At 37.1% G+C, this 18,102-nt stretch overlaps 1 protein-coding gene across 4 annotated transcripts; it reads left to right on the top strand.

Annotated features, from left to right (window-relative positions):
- The first annotated feature begins 9,655 nt into the window (after positions 1-9,655).
- LOC138715297 (zinc finger protein 676-like) lies at positions 9,656-16,461 on the top strand. 4 transcript variants are annotated; one of them, XM_069848081.1, is made up of 5 exons: positions 9,656-9,683; positions 10,930-11,021; positions 11,325-11,459; positions 14,610-14,689; positions 15,283-16,461. In XM_069848081.1, the coding sequence occupies exons 2-5, from the start codon at positions 10,935-10,937 to the stop codon at positions 16,172-16,174; spliced, it is 1,194 nt and encodes a 397-aa protein (XP_069704182.1). In that variant the 5' UTR covers positions 9,656-9,683; positions 10,930-10,934; the 3' UTR covers positions 16,175-16,461. The 4 variants fall into 4 exon arrangements, with proteins under 4 accessions (XP_069704182.1, XP_069704191.1, XP_069704167.1 ...); XM_069848075.1 differs by lacking the exon at positions 9,656-9,683 and adding an exon at positions 9,700-10,771; XM_069848090.1 differs by having other exon boundaries at positions 9,671-11,021; positions 14,610-14,732.
- Positions 16,462-18,102: the final 1,641 nt, after the last annotated feature.

The raw sequence follows: 18,102 nt of genomic DNA on the forward strand, positions 1-18,102 counted from the left end.
ATTGAACAAAAATTACAAGGTACCACAACAAGACTTATTAGAACTTAGATATCTGATAAAAGTATAAAAAAAAGGTTACTAATAATATTTTTAAGAATTCATTTTTTACTTTAAATTAAATTTTCCAAAAATTTGAAAAATGTCACACATTATTTCATAACTCCACAACCATTAGAGATAGAATTCTGAAATTTGGTACACTGATGTAACATGCATTTATGCAAAAGGTAAGACTACAATAATGCCCATTTCTTTGAAAATAGAAAAATTAGGTCACAAAGCATTATGTATATTGTAATATATTTTATATAGGACAAATAAAAAATTAAATGTATTAAAATAAACAACTCTACATGTCTGAGAGTAGTCTACTTTTCAGAAATAAGTGTTTATTACATGGAGGAAAAATATTGAAGATGTCAGAGAGACCATATCAATGTTATGGTTACCAAATGATGTAACTGTATAATTTTTTTTTTTTTCCATACTCTGATAAAACTGGTTTGAAAAATATTAGCAACCTTTTTTTATACTTTTATCAGATATCTAAGTTCTAATAAGTCTTGTTGTGTTACCTTGTAATTTTTGTCCAATTGTGAGGTCATTTCCTTAAAAAATTTTAGAAATTTAGAGCCTGCATCTTCTGATATTTGTGGTCGTTCATGTACATATACTCTTAAATTTGTAGTGCACATATAGGGTCTTGGCTGATAGTTTAACACTCACAGCAGGAAGATAATGTTATTTTACATTGATAATATAGCAGTGCCATTAGTTCCACTGTTTGTTAACCTGTACAATGATTTGGGGTAAGGAGGGGCCTATTGGCAGATTCTAAAGATCTCATACATGCAGAGACTTATCTGTACAGACCCAGAAACAAAATTTAGGCGACCTAATTTTATTAAGTTCCAGATACAACGCATTGCGCATGTGCAGTAAACAAGAGCACCTAAATGTATGCTACTTGTAGACAATCTTGCAAAGTTTGTTGCCTACGTAGAGGAAGACTGCTACCAAGACTCGGGCCATTTTTTAATTCCGTATCTGTACATACAGGGCATATCAAAAGTCCGGTAACACTTTAAATATTTTATTACACAAAAAACTACTAATGATAGCACTTTCAAACACACGTCAGTTTAAAGTCAAACTCTCAAAGTTATTCAGCCGCTTAATTTTCAGCGACGAAGCGACATTTCATACGAGTGGGAAAATTAACAAGCACAACTGTCGTGTTTGGGGTACACAGAAATCTCACAGAATCATTGAACATGAGCGTGATTCACCAAAGGTGAATGTTTTCTGCGCGTTGTCACAACGAAAACTGTACGGATCTTTCTTCTTCATTGAGGCTACTGTGACTGGACATTCATATCTGGACATGTTAGAGCAATGGTTGGTGCCTCAACTTAGACAAGATCTCGATGACGATTTCATCTTTCAGCAAGATAGGGCTCCGCCACATTTCCACAATGCAGTTCGTGCTTACCTGAATACGGAGATGTCTGATCATTGGATAGGACGTGCTGGAGTAAGGGACAGATGTTTCATGATATGGCCACCAAGGTCACCCGATATGACTGCATGTGACTTTTTTTCTATGGGGGTACTTAAAGGACCGTGTGTTTGTACCGCCTTTGCCACGTGATTTAGAGGAACTAAAAACCAGAATTCGAGAAGCTGCCGCCACGGTCACAGAGGATATGTTGAAAAGGGTATGGGAAGAGTTTGATTATCGTTTGGACATCTGCCGAGTCACTCGTGGTTCACACATTGAATCTCTGTAAGGTGTAAACAGAACTTTGAGAGTTTGACTTTAAACTGACGTGTGTTTGAAAGTGGTATCATTAGTAGTTTTTATGTAATAAAATATTGAAAGTGTTACCGGACTTTCGATATGCCCTGTACTTATCTCCTGGAGGTATGTCTGCATTTGTTGAGTGTCCTTGCATGCTCAGACCTACCTCCTAGACTTAAAAGTTGCAAGAAGTCGGTGAAATCAATAACTGCTCATGGAAAAATACTGTGACTTTTTTTCCACTCAACAATAGGATTTTATTCTTCCAACAATAATTCCTTTCTGCAATTCACCTTAAACGCTCTCGTCAACAATAGGATTCTCACTCAACACAGTATTCGTTATAGCTCTCCACTGACGGCAATGACAATTTACTTGGACTATTACGAACAACAATGAACTGTTAATCTTAACTAATATTTACAAAGCACTATTTACAAATCAGAACTATCAGTTCTCAGTTCACAGTTCTTCTAGCTCAGTCACTCGAGTTCACAGTTCTTCTAGCTCAGTCACTCGAGTTCACAGTATCTCGAACCACAGACCTTCAGAGACAGTTCACTGTACTTGAACTCAGGTCCCTCCAACTACGGTCCACTGCACTCGAACTCAGGCCTTCGGATGCTGATACAGTTGCGGACGCACACTCGAGTCGAACTCCGGTACACAAGACTGGCTTGCTTGCTCTGGCTTTCTCAGGCTTTCTCACTGACTGGCTGACTAATCAACTGAAAACTGCTCGAGTTCGCTGGCGTTTCTTCTTTTATAGCGAAATCATAGTTGCGAGAAATTTCTACAGGTGTGCAGAGAATTATCTGGATATCCCCACTTCGACGGACTTCTCGAAGAGTCGGGAGGGTCCGTCCCCCCTTTACTCCATATGCAGCAGTTACGCGCGCACTCTCTCTCCACTCTCTCGCCGTGTAGGCCCTTTCCCCTTTCCCCGCCGCGCGCTGTCCCTCAGTGCTCCGTGAAGCCCGCGCGATCTGCTTTCTTGCGGGACGCTGGTCGTGAGTTCGAATCTCACGTCGCTGTCACAATACTATCACTCGAGAAATATGTATTTCTTCATGGTTGTAACTTCATAAACATAGGTATGTGAGAATATTTTCTCAAATCTGTACTTTTATAGCTTGCCACCATTTCACTACACGAAACAGCTTAAAACGAACTAATAGCGAAATCTCGACCACGTGCTCACAGTGTCGTTTGTTCCTATGTTTACTACTTCTTCTGCTTAATTTGGAGAGTACAACAGTCTGAAAAATTCAAGCAGTCGCAGAAATCAGAAAACTTACCTCAAAGTCAAAAGTTTTTATATTTTTAGCTCATACATGAGGGGGAGACTTGCTGGTGTATTTAGATTCGTACAAACTTCCCTCTGGGTAAGTCTGCATAGGATGAGGCACTTAAGGGTCATTTCATCAGGGGATGATTAACTTAATTTATTTGATAATTTGGTGATTTCATACTTCATGACTTCTTATCGTGACTACTACAAAATCATCTCAGTTTGTTACTATGTAAATGGAATTATATCCGAAATTTATAGTCTCGGTAACTAACATTATAACTAGAACTAACATGATATAATGTCCACCGCTGTGGAGTAATGGTTAATATGTCTGACCGTGAAACAAGCGGGCCGAGGTTCAAATCCTGGTTGAGACAAGTTACCTGGTTGGGGATTTCCCGTTGTTTTTCTGAGATCAACTGATTCACATATATTATCATCATCCATGCAATAGCCCAGATTAAGTTTATGTTGCGGCATGCTGTATTTGTACAATAGTGTGGTCGTTTGGTTACCCTGTCATTCACAGAATAGCAGTACAATAAGCCTCAGGCTGCCTTCAGCCCGTCCTGCGTACAAGAGAAAAAAAGATATAATTGTACTCATACTATTGGATATTGCTGTTACAATACATTTATTTTATTGGGTTAGTTTACGACGCTGTATCAACATCTAGGTTATTTAGCGTCTGAATGAAATGAAGGTGATAATGCCGGTGAAATGAGTCCGAGGTCCAGCACCGAAAGTTACTCAACATTGTTACAATACAAGCGACCTATTCACGTAGTATGACATCTACTTGATGTATGACATTTCAAAATTACCGTGTATAGTTTTGTAGATGGTGTTGGACACACCAGTCTCACATGTTTGGTTTTTAGCTACCATGTGTCATACATGCAGATTTGAATATGTATTGAGATATTCGATGGTGCCTGTCATTCTTGATCTATTCTCTGTGGTATGAACATGGTAGAGAAACAAAATTTACGTGACTTCATGGACACGTATACCTCCAGTGTGGAAAGTCAAAAGTGATTGTTACACGAAATTAACATACATTTTGCAAGCTAACGATGTTGATGCCAATATAAAAAGAAAAATAACCTCCCTAGCATCAGCTTACAGATGTGAATTAAAAATAGTAGAAGCCAGCAGTAAATCTGGACCTGGATTGGATGACGTAATAATACGAGCAACCTAGAATTAATTCTGTGACAGATAACAACTAAGACCTCATGAGAGAGAGGTTGGATGATGAAAATTGGCAGTCCTTCAGTCTTTGCATGTATTTGTACCAAATTACCTATAGTAATATATTCATATGTATAACTAATAATAGTAATAAGTATAATATAAATAACAATCAAATGTACAACTCGTTAAATTATTTTTAGTTCACTGTACACGAATGTTACTCATTGTTAACCACTGTATGCAGCCAGTAAATGTTCCATTATCGTGAAAAATATTCATAGTATCTTGCACTAACTTGTGCTTCACTTGAAGCATTGTGCTTGTAGATTCTGTAGGTGTACATGTCGAGGATTCTCTCTCCAATTCCCAGGCATAATCTGTCCGGTTTCAGTATCTTCTATATCTACTTGATCTTGCAAAAATTCGTAGGTTGTTTGTAAATAAAATTTATGTTCCACCACATAAAGTATGAGCACCCATTCTGGAAGCCGTGCTGAAACAAAAATAGCAGAATTTCAGATGCTTACTGTAACAACACTATTAGCCAAAGCTGAATGCTACTGTTATTAGTAGTTAGGCCATGAACCAATACAACTTGTCTGGACACTCCCAATGATGCCGCCTCCCCTTATTACAGGCATGAAAGCATCAAATTTACTTATTAAATTATCAGTTCTGAACCGCTTCTCTCAGTAATATCTCTTCATGAGAGGAGCTACAGACCTGTGCTACTACGTTTGATTTGTAATAGTGAGTTGTGCAATATTAAAGTGATAAAAGTTACAATACATTTTGAGTGAATCATAGTGGAAATATTTGATGTGAGCTGGCATTAATTTCTAATTGTTGCTTCATATGAAGACAAAAATAATCAATAGTCCCTCAATCGGATCTCCGGGTAGGGACTGCACTGACAGATGCCAAGAATCGTACTAAAGTACTTATTTGGAACACCAAAAGTGTTGTTGTTGTTATCTAATGCCGGGCTTTGGCAACAAAGCCATTAGCATTCTTGCTCTCCAATATTTCTCTGTGGTGGATTCATCAGGTAGAACTTCACAGGTTATGAGATGATCTTCAGTCATTTCTTCTTCTTTGTTGCATACAGGGCAACCGTCATACCGTCCAGTCAATCAGAGCCAAGTTTGATATTATGCTCTTAATGAATTACTTCAATTGTCATAGACCCATTTAAGAATTTGTAAACTGAAACAAAAATAAAATATTCAAAACACAACTGCTTTACTTGAAGCAAGTAGAGCGATCGGTTTGGAAGTAAATCCCGAAAAGACAAAGTATATGATTATGTCTCGTGACCAGAATATTGTACGAAATGGAAATATAAAAATTGGAGATTTATCCTTCGAAGAGGTGGAAAAATTCAAATATCTTGGAGCAACAGTAACAAATATAAATGACACTCGGGAGGAAATTAAACGCAGAATAAATATGGGAAATGCGTGTTATTATTCGGTTGAGAAGCTCTTATCATCCAGTCTGCTGTCCAAAAATCTGAAAGTTAGAATTTATAAAACAGTTATATTACCGGTTGTTCTGTATGGTTGTGAAACTTGGACTCTCACTCTGAGAGAGGAACATAGGTTCAGGGTGTTTGAGAATAAGGTGCTTAGGAAAATATTTGGGGCTAAGCGGGATGAAGTTACAGGAGAATGGAGAAAGTTACACAACACAGAACTGCACGCATTGTATTCTTCACCTGACATAATTAGGAACATTAAATCCAGACGTTTGAGATGGGCAGGGCATGTAGCACGTATGGGCGAATCCAGAAATGCATATAGACTGTTAATTGGGAGACCGGAGGGAAAAAGACCTTTAGGGAGGCTGAGACGTAGATGGGAGGATAATATTAAAATGGATTTGAGAGAGGTGGGGTATGTGGGGTATGATGATAGAGACTGGATTAATCTTGCACAGGATAGGGACCGCTGGCGGACTTATGTGAGGGCGGCAATGAACCTTCGGGTTCCTTAAAAGCCATTTGTATGTATGTATGTATGTATGTATGTATGTAAACACAACTGCAGTTTCATTGCAGAAACTAGGTGACAAATTCTACATGCCAGTATATCCCTGATATAGCGCGTAATTTTTATCTCAAGAAAATTGTGGAAAAGGCAGCATACTGGAATAATCTTGGTGGATCTCTCGTGGCTTAAATTTATTGTATTCAGCAGTACACTGAAGTGAGAGTTGACAAGTCCAAAATGATTTTCATTTACACACCCTAGCTTGTGATAGCCAATAGTTGAACACCTTTCTTTATTCATTTCTCTCTGAGGGTAAGGTTTCATGAGGTGGTTTGAAAGGGGGGAATGCATCGTCAGCGACGAAGGCAATCAAATCCTAATAGAAAAGTCAGTATTGGAATACTCAGTGTTCCATTTCTGAGACACTGGTAGAACTTAGTGTTTGAAAAATCACTTCTATCTGATATTCTGCCATTAGTTCCTGCATAGACACTTATAAATTCATAGTTTGCATTTGCGATTGCTGTTAAAATCATGCTGAACGATTTCTTATAGTTGGAGTAATAAGATCCACACTAAGGAGGATTCGTAATGTGTGTGTGCTTCCTGTCAATACTGGTACAATTCAAACAGGCAGTCAAGAGCTTTTTCCTGAGGTCAGCGAAATACTTAATGGTGAGCGCTAACATTCCACGACATAAAATAGATAAGCCTTTTTTAAACAGTTCATAGAAAAGTACACACATAAACTTTAAAAAGAGAAATCTGTATAATAAACTTGTTTACTTATACTGGGTGTTCATTTCAAAGTGTGTCATGACGTCACTGTTGATGAGTCAGCGATTTGAAACGAGTTTCAGCTTTAGTGTCAGAGAAGTTGCCTATTAATCAAGGCGTTCAATCTGAACTTGAGAACGTGTACGGTATAACTTGAACATCGTAGCAACAGATGGCAGTCTGTATGCTACCATAACGTCTTTCGAAGTGTTTTTTGCGCGGCCAAGTCATACGTAGGGCATTTGTTATCATCGCTTGCGTACGGAAACATTCCACAACACAAATCAAATGCTCCGTGTCCATGTTGATCGTCGAAATCAATGTCAACAAATACGTAAGTAATCGTCTTAACCCTCTCCACATATCCCGACAGTAAGGAAAAAAATCACCTCAGTACATGTTTCGAAACAGTTCACATTCCTGCCACTACCAGCGTTACTGTACATATCGGTAAGTACGCCATACTTGCTAGGCAACTTCTCTGGCGCATAAGTAATACACCTCTGCGGAAGTGTAGGAAGATTGAATTATCTAGGCTCATCGACTAGCCACATGACAGCATACAGCGAGCCATTACACACTTTGAACTGAACACCCAGTACATACTGTACCTTATGTATTGTTTAGTTTACTCAGCCCGGTCTGATATCAACAAAGTGTTCAAGCAGTGATGGCACTTTCGCTAGACCTGACTCTTACCTTCATATCGGATGCACGTGTTTGTTTATACGAGGTTCTGTCCCTAGCTACATTGTCTGAATTTCCGAAATCTAAGTAGTGACAATATGCTTAAAATATACAGTTCACTATAGTTTATTGTACTTACCTTTGCATTATTGCCTTTCACTGCACAAATCAATGCTTCAAAAGTTTCCATCTGATCGTCTACTGAGAGGTGGTGGTAGAATATTTCAGGTATTTGGTGCGCAGCAAATAGCCTAAGATCGCAATATGCACGACAAATGTTGAGGTATCGGTTCCCTCATCAGTGTGTTGTTTCTCAATATGAGGTGCAGCCATTGCTAGAAACCCCATGGATGTGTCATGTCAAGATAGTTCTTGGCTTGTAATCAGCTGACTCTAATTCATTGAAAAAATAGTGATGCCAGTTTTTCAGCCATTTTTTTTTCTTTCCTTCTCTCCCCCCCCCCCCCCCCGAGGCCCTAAATTATCACAAATGGAGGATAGATTAACAGCAATGTACGTCCCTTCTTTGCTCTCCATTAGCTTTTTTGTTAGCATACACCCTTTATCGTTCAAGAGTCACAGTCATATTTCGTGTAGGCCTATGTTACACATCATACACGGTAGGAACAAACACAAATTATATGCCATACCTGTGATCGGGCATGGGGCACGACAAAGTGTTAGTTTTTTTTTATTTTCTTCACTCCCTGCTGCATCACATATCACAATTTTTGCGTTATAACATACTTCACACATAGATATTCGTGCTGCAGCACAGTGGTTATGAGACTCTCTGGGATTATCAATCTTCCTCTTTTTCTTCATTAATATCCAACTGGATAGATGATACTATGTGAATGAATTTTACTATTCTGCTTTCTTCCTTTGAACTGCATTCCTTGTTAAAGATGTAGGTCGCCAGGTTGCCTGTGAAAGCGCTTTTCCTCTGGTGGTATTTGGGCAGTGAAGCTTTCACGTGGTGCCAGTTTGACTCATTTGTGTTTTCCTCTGCAGTAGATAATTCTTTCGCGAATTTTATCGAGTGATTCACTTTCAGATCATTGACACTATGTTTGCTTAAATTCTTGTATGACTTCCAAGTGTCCGCCATAATCGTTGATCCAGGTTTTATCCAAGTCTTGATCAATGTTAGCAGAGTTTGTTCATTATGATTCTCTATTGGCACTAGAAAGCACTGTCCAGTACCACGTTCAACTCCTCCAAGCACCTGCTGTCCCTCCACAAAATGACCCTTGTAGTATTTTTCTTTCCCAAATATGCCTTCATCTATTTCAATGATTTTCCCTGGACCACCAATTTCTTTGGACGACGTTTCTACATAGAAAATCAAGACAGATTTTATAAGTGATCTCCAGTGACTTAAAGTATGGTCATCAAAATTATATTCTTCTTTTATGTCATCTCCGGGTGTATTTATCAGAATCTCATACAGCAGATGGATGATTTCTCCATATGTTAAGTTGCTCTTATTGAACAATGAGTCGTATCTTGCAGTTAATCTAGTATTGCAATTCTGTTTCCAACATGCCCACTTTTCTCGTTCTGTGTTAAATTTCATTTTATTTCCACATTTTTTGCATTTGGCAGAACTTTTCAGAAGACCTACATCCTGAAGAAATTTAAGACTCATTTCGTTATCGGTGAATAAAATAGTAAAAAATTTTCTGTTGGGTTTACCTTCCTTCCCTATTGTTGATCTGTTGTAAGATCCGCCGCAAACATTATACGTTTCTCTGACTTCTGTCTGATAACGTTTTACAGTTTCTTTCAAATTATCCATTTGCTTTTGTTGAAAGTCGCTCGCGTTTTGTATTGCTTTACCACGGCCAACTGGATTTATACCACTTCTCTACGTGTAATTCTACTTTCTAGTAGGCCATGGTTGCAACTTGCGTAAAATGAAATTTCGGAATATGTATGATAAGAACTTTCTTGTGTTAAATTTTAACGTACCTTGTTAACATGTTGCGACCTATTTTGGGTCATTTTCAGAACTGGTCGTTGTTGGTCTTGGCGCCTCTTGTAAAAAGGAATTGTATAAAGAGAAGATATCCAAATGCATTTTATTTGTTATATGCGGTCTGGAACGACGTCTATGAAAGATTTACGAACGTGTCATAGGAACAAGTATAAAATCTAGTTACAAATGCCGGAGATCATGGTGATGAATATATACAATAATAATACATGTCTGATTGAAAATTTCGGATAAATTTCAGAACACGGATTCCTTCGTTTTGCTCTTACTTCAAAATTCGAACCTTGTGCACACAAAATAAATAGACATTGTTACTTAGAAGAATAAATTTGAAAACAGTAATTATGTTAAGATGCTAGATAATTCGTGGAAGATTAAATGGCACGGGTCGGAATGTCCCGTCTTAATAGGCCTACGATTAGGTATTTGGCAAGCATTGGAAGAATCTCATTAAAATATACGGAACTCTTAAGTATTTTTTAATTTCTATATAGCCTACAGATATTAGTGAATATTAAATGATTTGTTTTATGAGTTTCTCGTACACTAATTACGTGTATTGTCACGGTACATTTTATAAATAATTATGTGAAATATCTTCATCTTTAGATTACAAATAATCCAGTTTCATGTGCTATGTGGAAAATTAAATTTCTACGTTTTTTAATTGGTTTCACTGTGGATTGGATCAGATTTATTTTCTTCCTTTGAATAAATTTACATTTAAACCGGATAATAATAATAATAATAATAATAATAATAATAATAATAATAATAATAATAATAATAATAATAATAATAATAATATACGGTGCGGTTGAAACGACGTTGATTTAATTTTTTTGCAAACTGGTAGGTGGTAGCATTAGCAGCGTTTATTATACAAACTGCAGGTACACTCTGTAGTAGGCTGGTGAAATAGATTTGTGGTGCTGGTGAAAACCGTGGATGGCGAACCTGTGACTACGTGTCTTTGTTCCTAGAATTCGTGGATTCAGTTTCGGTCCATCATTGTACTGTAGAATGTACGTAGATGTTGCGTAGAGGAATTACAAGCAAAGGGGAGCTCTTTTATTCTCATGTTCTGACACGAAATTTTGACTCTGATTTCAGTGTTAACTACATTGTGATGCATCTGTCATTATCTCATATAATTAATACAAATATTCATTTACTTTCTCAGTTCTCATGGATGTTATTAAAACAGAGCCTGATATTGACCCATTGGATCCTCAGAGTGACAGGAAAGGAGACGAGAAGAATCCCCTATCTATGGTAAGCGAGTAACTTACATATGAAGAGTCCACTGCAAGAATGATGGATGTCATTTGGAATACATTTTGCAGGAGAAGCGATTGAAAGTTTGAAATGTTTAGCGCTCAAAGCTTAACTGTGTTTTTCCGATTCATTACTTTACAATTATTATCAGTGTTAATGCCATGTAACTCTCTAGTGACATCCATCATTCTTGCAGTGGACTCTTCATATGTTCTATAATTTTATAATGAATATGAAATCTATTTTCCGATCATGTTTGCAAAAATAAAACCTACTCAGTTGTCTATATTTAATACACAGGATAGGAATCTCTTGGATCTGGATGTAAATCAGATCAAGGTGGAACCTCCTGATAGCTGTGATGTCACATCAGACATAAAATGTGAAACAAATGATGTTCCTGCTACATTTTCAGTGTTGAAATGTGATGTTGAGGTGAGTTTGTTTTATATGTTTAGCTTTGATGTAATGTTCATTGCCATAGGTTCGTCGACGAGAAGACTTGATGTTTAGTGGTTATTTCTTATTTATCGCAGAGAGAACTTTTCTTTGTCAGTTTTCGTTGTATTTACTGGTACTGGTATTTTAAAGACAAATAAGCCTAATTTATTGTTTATCATGATTAGTTGTTCAGAGTGGACATGTTCAAGGTACAGAATTGGGGGAGGAGGAATATTGAGTGTTATTTTATACCTAACAAAGATCATTAATATTCAATTTATAATCTTTTCTTTCTCTCTTTTATGTGTATTCCACAGCCATAAGCTGCCTGCATATTGGTTTACTGAATTAAACATACTACATAGAACAGTAGTAGTAGGTAGTATTGTACTGTACCTACTAATACTGGGTGTTCAGTTCAAAGTGTGTCATGACTCGCTGTATGCCATCATGTGGCTAGTCGATGAGCCTAGAGAATTCAATCTTCCTACACTTCCGCAGAGGCGTATTACTTATGTGCCAGAGAAGTTGCCTAGCAAGTACGGCGTTCATTCAGAAGTGTACTTACTGATACGTACGGTAATGCCGGTAGTGGCAGGAATGTGAACTGTTTCGAAACATGTACTGAGGTGAGTTTTTTTCTTACTGTCGGGATATGTGGAGAGAGTTAAGACGATTACTTACGTATTTGTTGACATTAATTTCGACGGTCAACATGGACACGGAGCATTTGATTTATGTTGTGGAATGTTTCCGTACGCAACCGATGATAACAAATACCCTGCATATGACTTGACCGCGCAAAACACAGTTCGAAAGAGGTTATGGTAGCACACAGACCGTACAGACCGCCATCTGTTGCTACGACGTTCAAGTTATACCATACACGTTCTCAAGTTCAGATTGAACGCCTTGATTAATAGGCAACTTCTCTGATACAAAGGCTGAAACTCACTTCAAATCGCTCACTCGTCAACAGTGGCGTCCTGACACACTTTGAAATGAACACCCAGTAGTGATTTCAACTGCTGTAGTTGCATAGCATGGAAATTCAATGTGAGCAACAGATTTTTCCCTCAAGCCCTTCTATCTGGAACAGGGTTTTTTACGTATGGTACCTAGTGTAATTATCTAGGACATGTTACCAACAGCTTTACTTTTCGTCCCAAAAGAAATCTTGCTAAGGATTTTACCATCCTTTTAATTCCATCCCCCTTAACCAGGTTTTCTTCTGCAAACCATAGATCCAACTGTTAGCACGGCAACTGCTACTTCTCCAAGGATGACCACAACAATTATTAAACCATGTTTACATGGGTTGAAAATGAAGGAATTTTTTAGATTTGTTGATATGAATGTTGGTTATTCTTTAAGCAAACCTGTAGATATAATGAACCTAGATTTTCTTTTGGGAGTGAGAGGTTTTTGGAAATTGCTATAAAATAAATTATGTTTTGTTTAATGATGCTCACAACTGGCAAGGTTATACCAACGTCACCAGTGTGCCAGAATTTTGTCCCACAGAAGTTCTTTTACATCCCAATAAATCTACTGACATAAGCTTATCGCATTTAAACACACTTAAATGCCATCGACCTGGGCTGGGCTCAAACCCGCAACCTCGGGCACAGAAGGGATTTATGAAATTATTGTAACAAAACGAACTTTCTCTCCATTGACTAACCAATAGATATTCTAGTGATTCCTGAACATCATGCAAGGAATTCTGGTGAAATGATACTTCTTTTTAAGAAATCTGTAGTTTACTACTGGGTGAATATTTATTATTTACCCCCCTCTACCTTCCCCCATGGTTGTCGAAATTGTTGTCATTATCTCGGAAGATATTAATTTTAGGACCCATGTTTTTTAGATTTTTTTATGAACACTACTGCCTCCCAAAATATTGAATCCTTCCCCCCCCCCCCCCCCAACATTCTGTATAGTTCTGAAACTTTGAATGATATTGCATGTATGACTCACGATATAATACAAAAATTCCTCACCGAAAAAGTCATTGTGCCAGTTTTCCTTTTATGTTTATATTCCTTACTTACGTCTTTTAAGGAATCCGAAAGTTCACTGCCATCCTCACATAAGCCTGCCATCGGTTCCTATCTTAAGGAAGATTAATCCAGTCTCTACAATCATATCCTACCTCCCTCAAATCCATTTTAATATTATCCTCCCATCTACGTCTTCGCATCCCCAAAGATCTTTTTCCCTCTGGTCTTCCAACTAACACTCTATATGCATTTTTGGAGTCTGAATTTAATGTTCCTAATTATGTCGGGTGAAGAATACAATGTGTGCAGTTCTGTGTTGTGTAACTTCCTCCATTCTCCTGTAACTTCATCCGTCTTAGCTCCAAATATTTTACGAAGCACCTTAATCTCAATCACTTTTTACCTCTGTTCCTTTCTCAAAGCGAGAGTCCAAGTTTCACAACCATAAAGAACAACTGGTAATATAACTGTTTTATAAATTTTAACTTTCAGCTTTTTGAAAGCAGACTGCATGACAGAAGCTTCTCAACCGAATAATAACATGTATTTCCCATATCTATTCTGCATTTAATTTCCTCCCGAGTTTCATTTATATTTGTTGCTCTTGCTCCAAGATATTTAAATTTTGCCACTTTTTAAAAGGATAAATTTCCAATTTTTATATTTCCATTTCGTAAAATATTCTGGTCACGAAACATAATCATATATATATATATATCCTTTGTCTTTTTGGGCTTTACTTCCAAACCTATATCTTTACTTGCTTCAAGTAAAATTCCCTTCTTTCTCTAATAGCTTATGGATTTTCTCCTAACATATTTATGTCATCAGCATAGGCAAAAAATGTGATCAATAGTCGATCTTTTGACCCTAAAACCACACTGATAATTCCCAATAATTTCATCCACTTATGGAGTTAATCTCCTCAAAAAAATATTGGACAAAATTTTGTACGATGTCAACAAAAGTGATATTCCTCGAAAGTTACTACAGTTCGTCTTCTCCCCCTTCTTAAAGATAGGTACTATTATGGACTCCTTCCATTGTTCTGGTACAATTTCCTTTTCCCAGATAGCAAGTACAAGCTTATAAATTTCGCTAGATATTTATATATGGCATTGATATTTTTCTTCTCTAGGAAGAATCATGCAACGTAGATGCAGTAGAAGTGGGTTCTTTGCCTGATATGACAGAAGACGACAATGGTTCAAATAGCAGGCGAGTGTACAGTTCTGTGATATTTTTCTGGGCAGCAAATTGAGTGAGTTCTTTGACTAGTTCAACCGTAAATATCTTATGTTTGTGGATATTATTATTATTATTATTATTATTATTATTATTATTATTATTATTGTCCACACCTGTGGAGTAACGGTCAGCGTGTCTGGCCGCGAAACCTGGTGGCCCGGGTTTGAATCCTGGTCGGAACAAGTTACCTGGTTGAGGTTTTTTCTGGGGTTTTCCCTCAACCCAATATGAGCAAATGCTGGGTAACTTTCGGTGCTGGACCCCGGACTCATTTCACCGGCATTATCACCTTCATTTTATTCAGACACTAAATAACCTAGATGTTGATACAGCGTCGTAAAATAACCCAATAAAATAAATTATTATTATTATTATTATTATTATTATTATTATTATTATTAATGTAATGATGATAGTAATGTGAAGTGTTTTCACTAGTATGCATCAAGGAAAGATTTCACAGAAAATAATTGAACGAAGTAAAATCACATGATCTTTCATGCCTCTGGTGGAATTGTGATAGTACACTTCAGTTATGTAACCACAAGTATTTGGATTTACAGGCTCATGGAGTCGCATTCTGAGGAAGATATGAAAGAAGAGATTGACGTTTGTGAGGAGACTGTAAAACAGTCCCGTGTGATGTTGCATGCACAAAGAAATGAAAAGCAAGTAAATGAGAATAGTGAATTTAAAGACAACTCTAAAGCAAAGACGGATATCAAGTGCGAATTTTGCGGAAAGTACTTTACTGCATTGTCAGTTCTTAAAAGACACGTACTTATTCACTCAAGACAGAAGCTTTTCAAGTGCGATGTTTGTAAAAAGAGTTTCAAGCGACAAGATCATCTTCGCCAACATGCGTTAACCCACACAGGTTACAAGCCTTTCAAATGCAACGTTTGTCATAAGAGTTTCGCACGGCTTGGCAACCTTAGACAGCATTCATCAGTGCATGCCGATGACAAGTGTTTCAAATGCGAAATATGTAATAAGAGGTTTGTACGAAGCGATCGTTTTCGCCAACATGCATCAATTCACACAGGAAATAAGCCTTTCAAATGTAAAATCTGTAAAAAGAGTTATTCAAGAATTGATGAACTTCGAACACATGTAACCACCCACTCAAACGAGAAGCCTTTCAAATGTGAAATCTGTGAAAAGAGTTATTCACGAATTGACAATCTTCGAACACATGCAACCACCCACACAAACGAAAAGCCTTTAAAATGTGAAATCTGTAAGAAGAGTTATTCACGAATCGACAATCTTCGAACACATGCAGCCACCCACATAATCGAGAAGCTTTTCAAATGCGAAATTTGTAATAAACGTTATGCACGGCTTCATGACCTTAAAAATCCTTTACCAACCTATAAAGGTGAAAAGTATTTTAAATGCGCAATTTGCTTAATGCTTTTATGCAGCGAAAAATCTGAAACTACGGATACTTGACATATTTATCATAATGTCGTTAAAGAGACATTAGTTGTGACAAATTTGCAGCAAATAACAATGGTGCTTGTGTGATAGTACGTAATGAATTTCGTACCAGTAAATATGACATTCATATCTAGAACTTCTGTATAAAAGACATTAAATGAGTTAAAAATTAAATGTGTTTTATAGTGTGATGGGGAAGTATGATGAGATAAATGCAAAGTTACCAGATTTCCGTCAACAGTGTATTTTAGGTTTTATACAGAACTGTGATACCAGTTAATAAAATGTTGTTTTCTAATGCCAGGCGTTTGACAATAAAGTCATTTGACCTCTTGCACTCCAATATAGTTAATAAAATGTAGATTTGAATGTCTTCTTGCTAGAAGCTGCTCCCTGTTAGCAACACCCGTCTCTCGTATGGCTAATCTTCTAGGCTGCTGGTGGTGATGTTTTCATACCTGTGACCACATCTTGCAGTGATATACTTGCTGTGCATCCCACATTGAATTCACTCACAACTGAGGTGACTAGAAATAAAAGTCTCTTTCGTGCACTTCTTCTATATTACACTATGTAGACTCTCATTGGCATTCTGAGTTTCCCTAAAGTGCAGCGTCTAAGAAGTTCATCAGAAGCCAAACAATGCTACACTGGCATGATCTTGGCTACCACTTCAGGTCTCAAAATAGTCTTCATTGTCGAACTGTCATGTTTCGGAATTGGTTCGCCTTTAGCGACTGCTCTGTTATAGAAATATGAAGATTTTTTTACCGAAAGGATAATTGGAGTGTTGGGGTTTGTTATCTGTTGACATACAATGACATAATGTTGCATAAATTGCATGTTATCGACATTAGGGACATTCTCAACAATTGCTTTTCTGTAATAATTTTGAAGTCGAGGAATCATCTCTTCTGTCAAACTCCCTTTCTTTTTATCTCTTAATGTGATATTTTTCTTTTTCCATTCCTGAACAATATTCCTAAGCCCTTTATTTACCCTTTTGACTACAGTGGTCATCAACTGATTTGCACTGTGCATCTCCATACTGAAGAACTGCCAAAACAACCTTTTCAATATGTTTCACAACGAATTAAATTTCATGTTGTGTCGGCTTCATTTTATTACAAGGTCGTTACTAGATGGTAGGTCTCTTTATAATCAAGATAGCATTTTTATAATTCGAACGTGCCACAGCACCAAGCATAGGGATTATATTGAAGGCAAGATGGGAGGGCTATGCCTTATGTTGATGTAGATTCTGTTATTCTGACAGTGAAAAATTAGTGAAGGAAAAACAATTATTAATAAAAATATTCAAATCTAAATATCTATTTTTTTTAAGTTCAAAGGGAGGGGTTCAAAACCGGTAAACCTCCTCCCCCCCTTGCATATGTCCCTGGTAAAAGTGGAATAGATAGTACTTTCGTTGTAGAAGTATAGGCAGTCTCGACTTCAAGTGTATAGAGATCGATTGTGAGTCATCCAAAGATAAAACTCACGCATACGAAATATATTTCTGACTGGAGGTCTTCGCAATCCAGTTTGTTACATACTGTATTAATTAGTAATAATTATTTACTTTCATGGCATCATGGAAATAGCATATTTGGCTCTTGTTAGTGGTAGTGTCTGATCATAAGAATCATGTTGTTCTGTTTTTTACCATCTGCCAGCGTGTATTTCTGTAGATATTCTGAGTTAAAAGTTAAATTGGTTTAGTTAGATGAGGAGATAGCTAAGTGACAGGAGGCTGAGGATTGTGACAAGGTTAATCACAATGTCGCTACTGTCTCCTCACATCTGGCCACAGTTGGTGCCACTAAAGTAAACAAATACCTATTAATTATACATTTAACATACTGGTTTAAGGTCGGTATGAGAAAGACAGAATAGCATGAAAGGAAGTATTCCATTTAAGCTTAATGTAAAGTTCACTA

Source organism: Periplaneta americana, chromosome 2 (assembly GCF_040183065.1).
Source record: "Periplaneta americana isolate PAMFEO1 chromosome 2, P.americana_PAMFEO1_priV1, whole genome shotgun sequence".
Classification (NCBI taxonomy): domain Eukaryota; kingdom Metazoa; phylum Arthropoda; class Insecta; order Blattodea; family Blattidae; genus Periplaneta; species Periplaneta americana.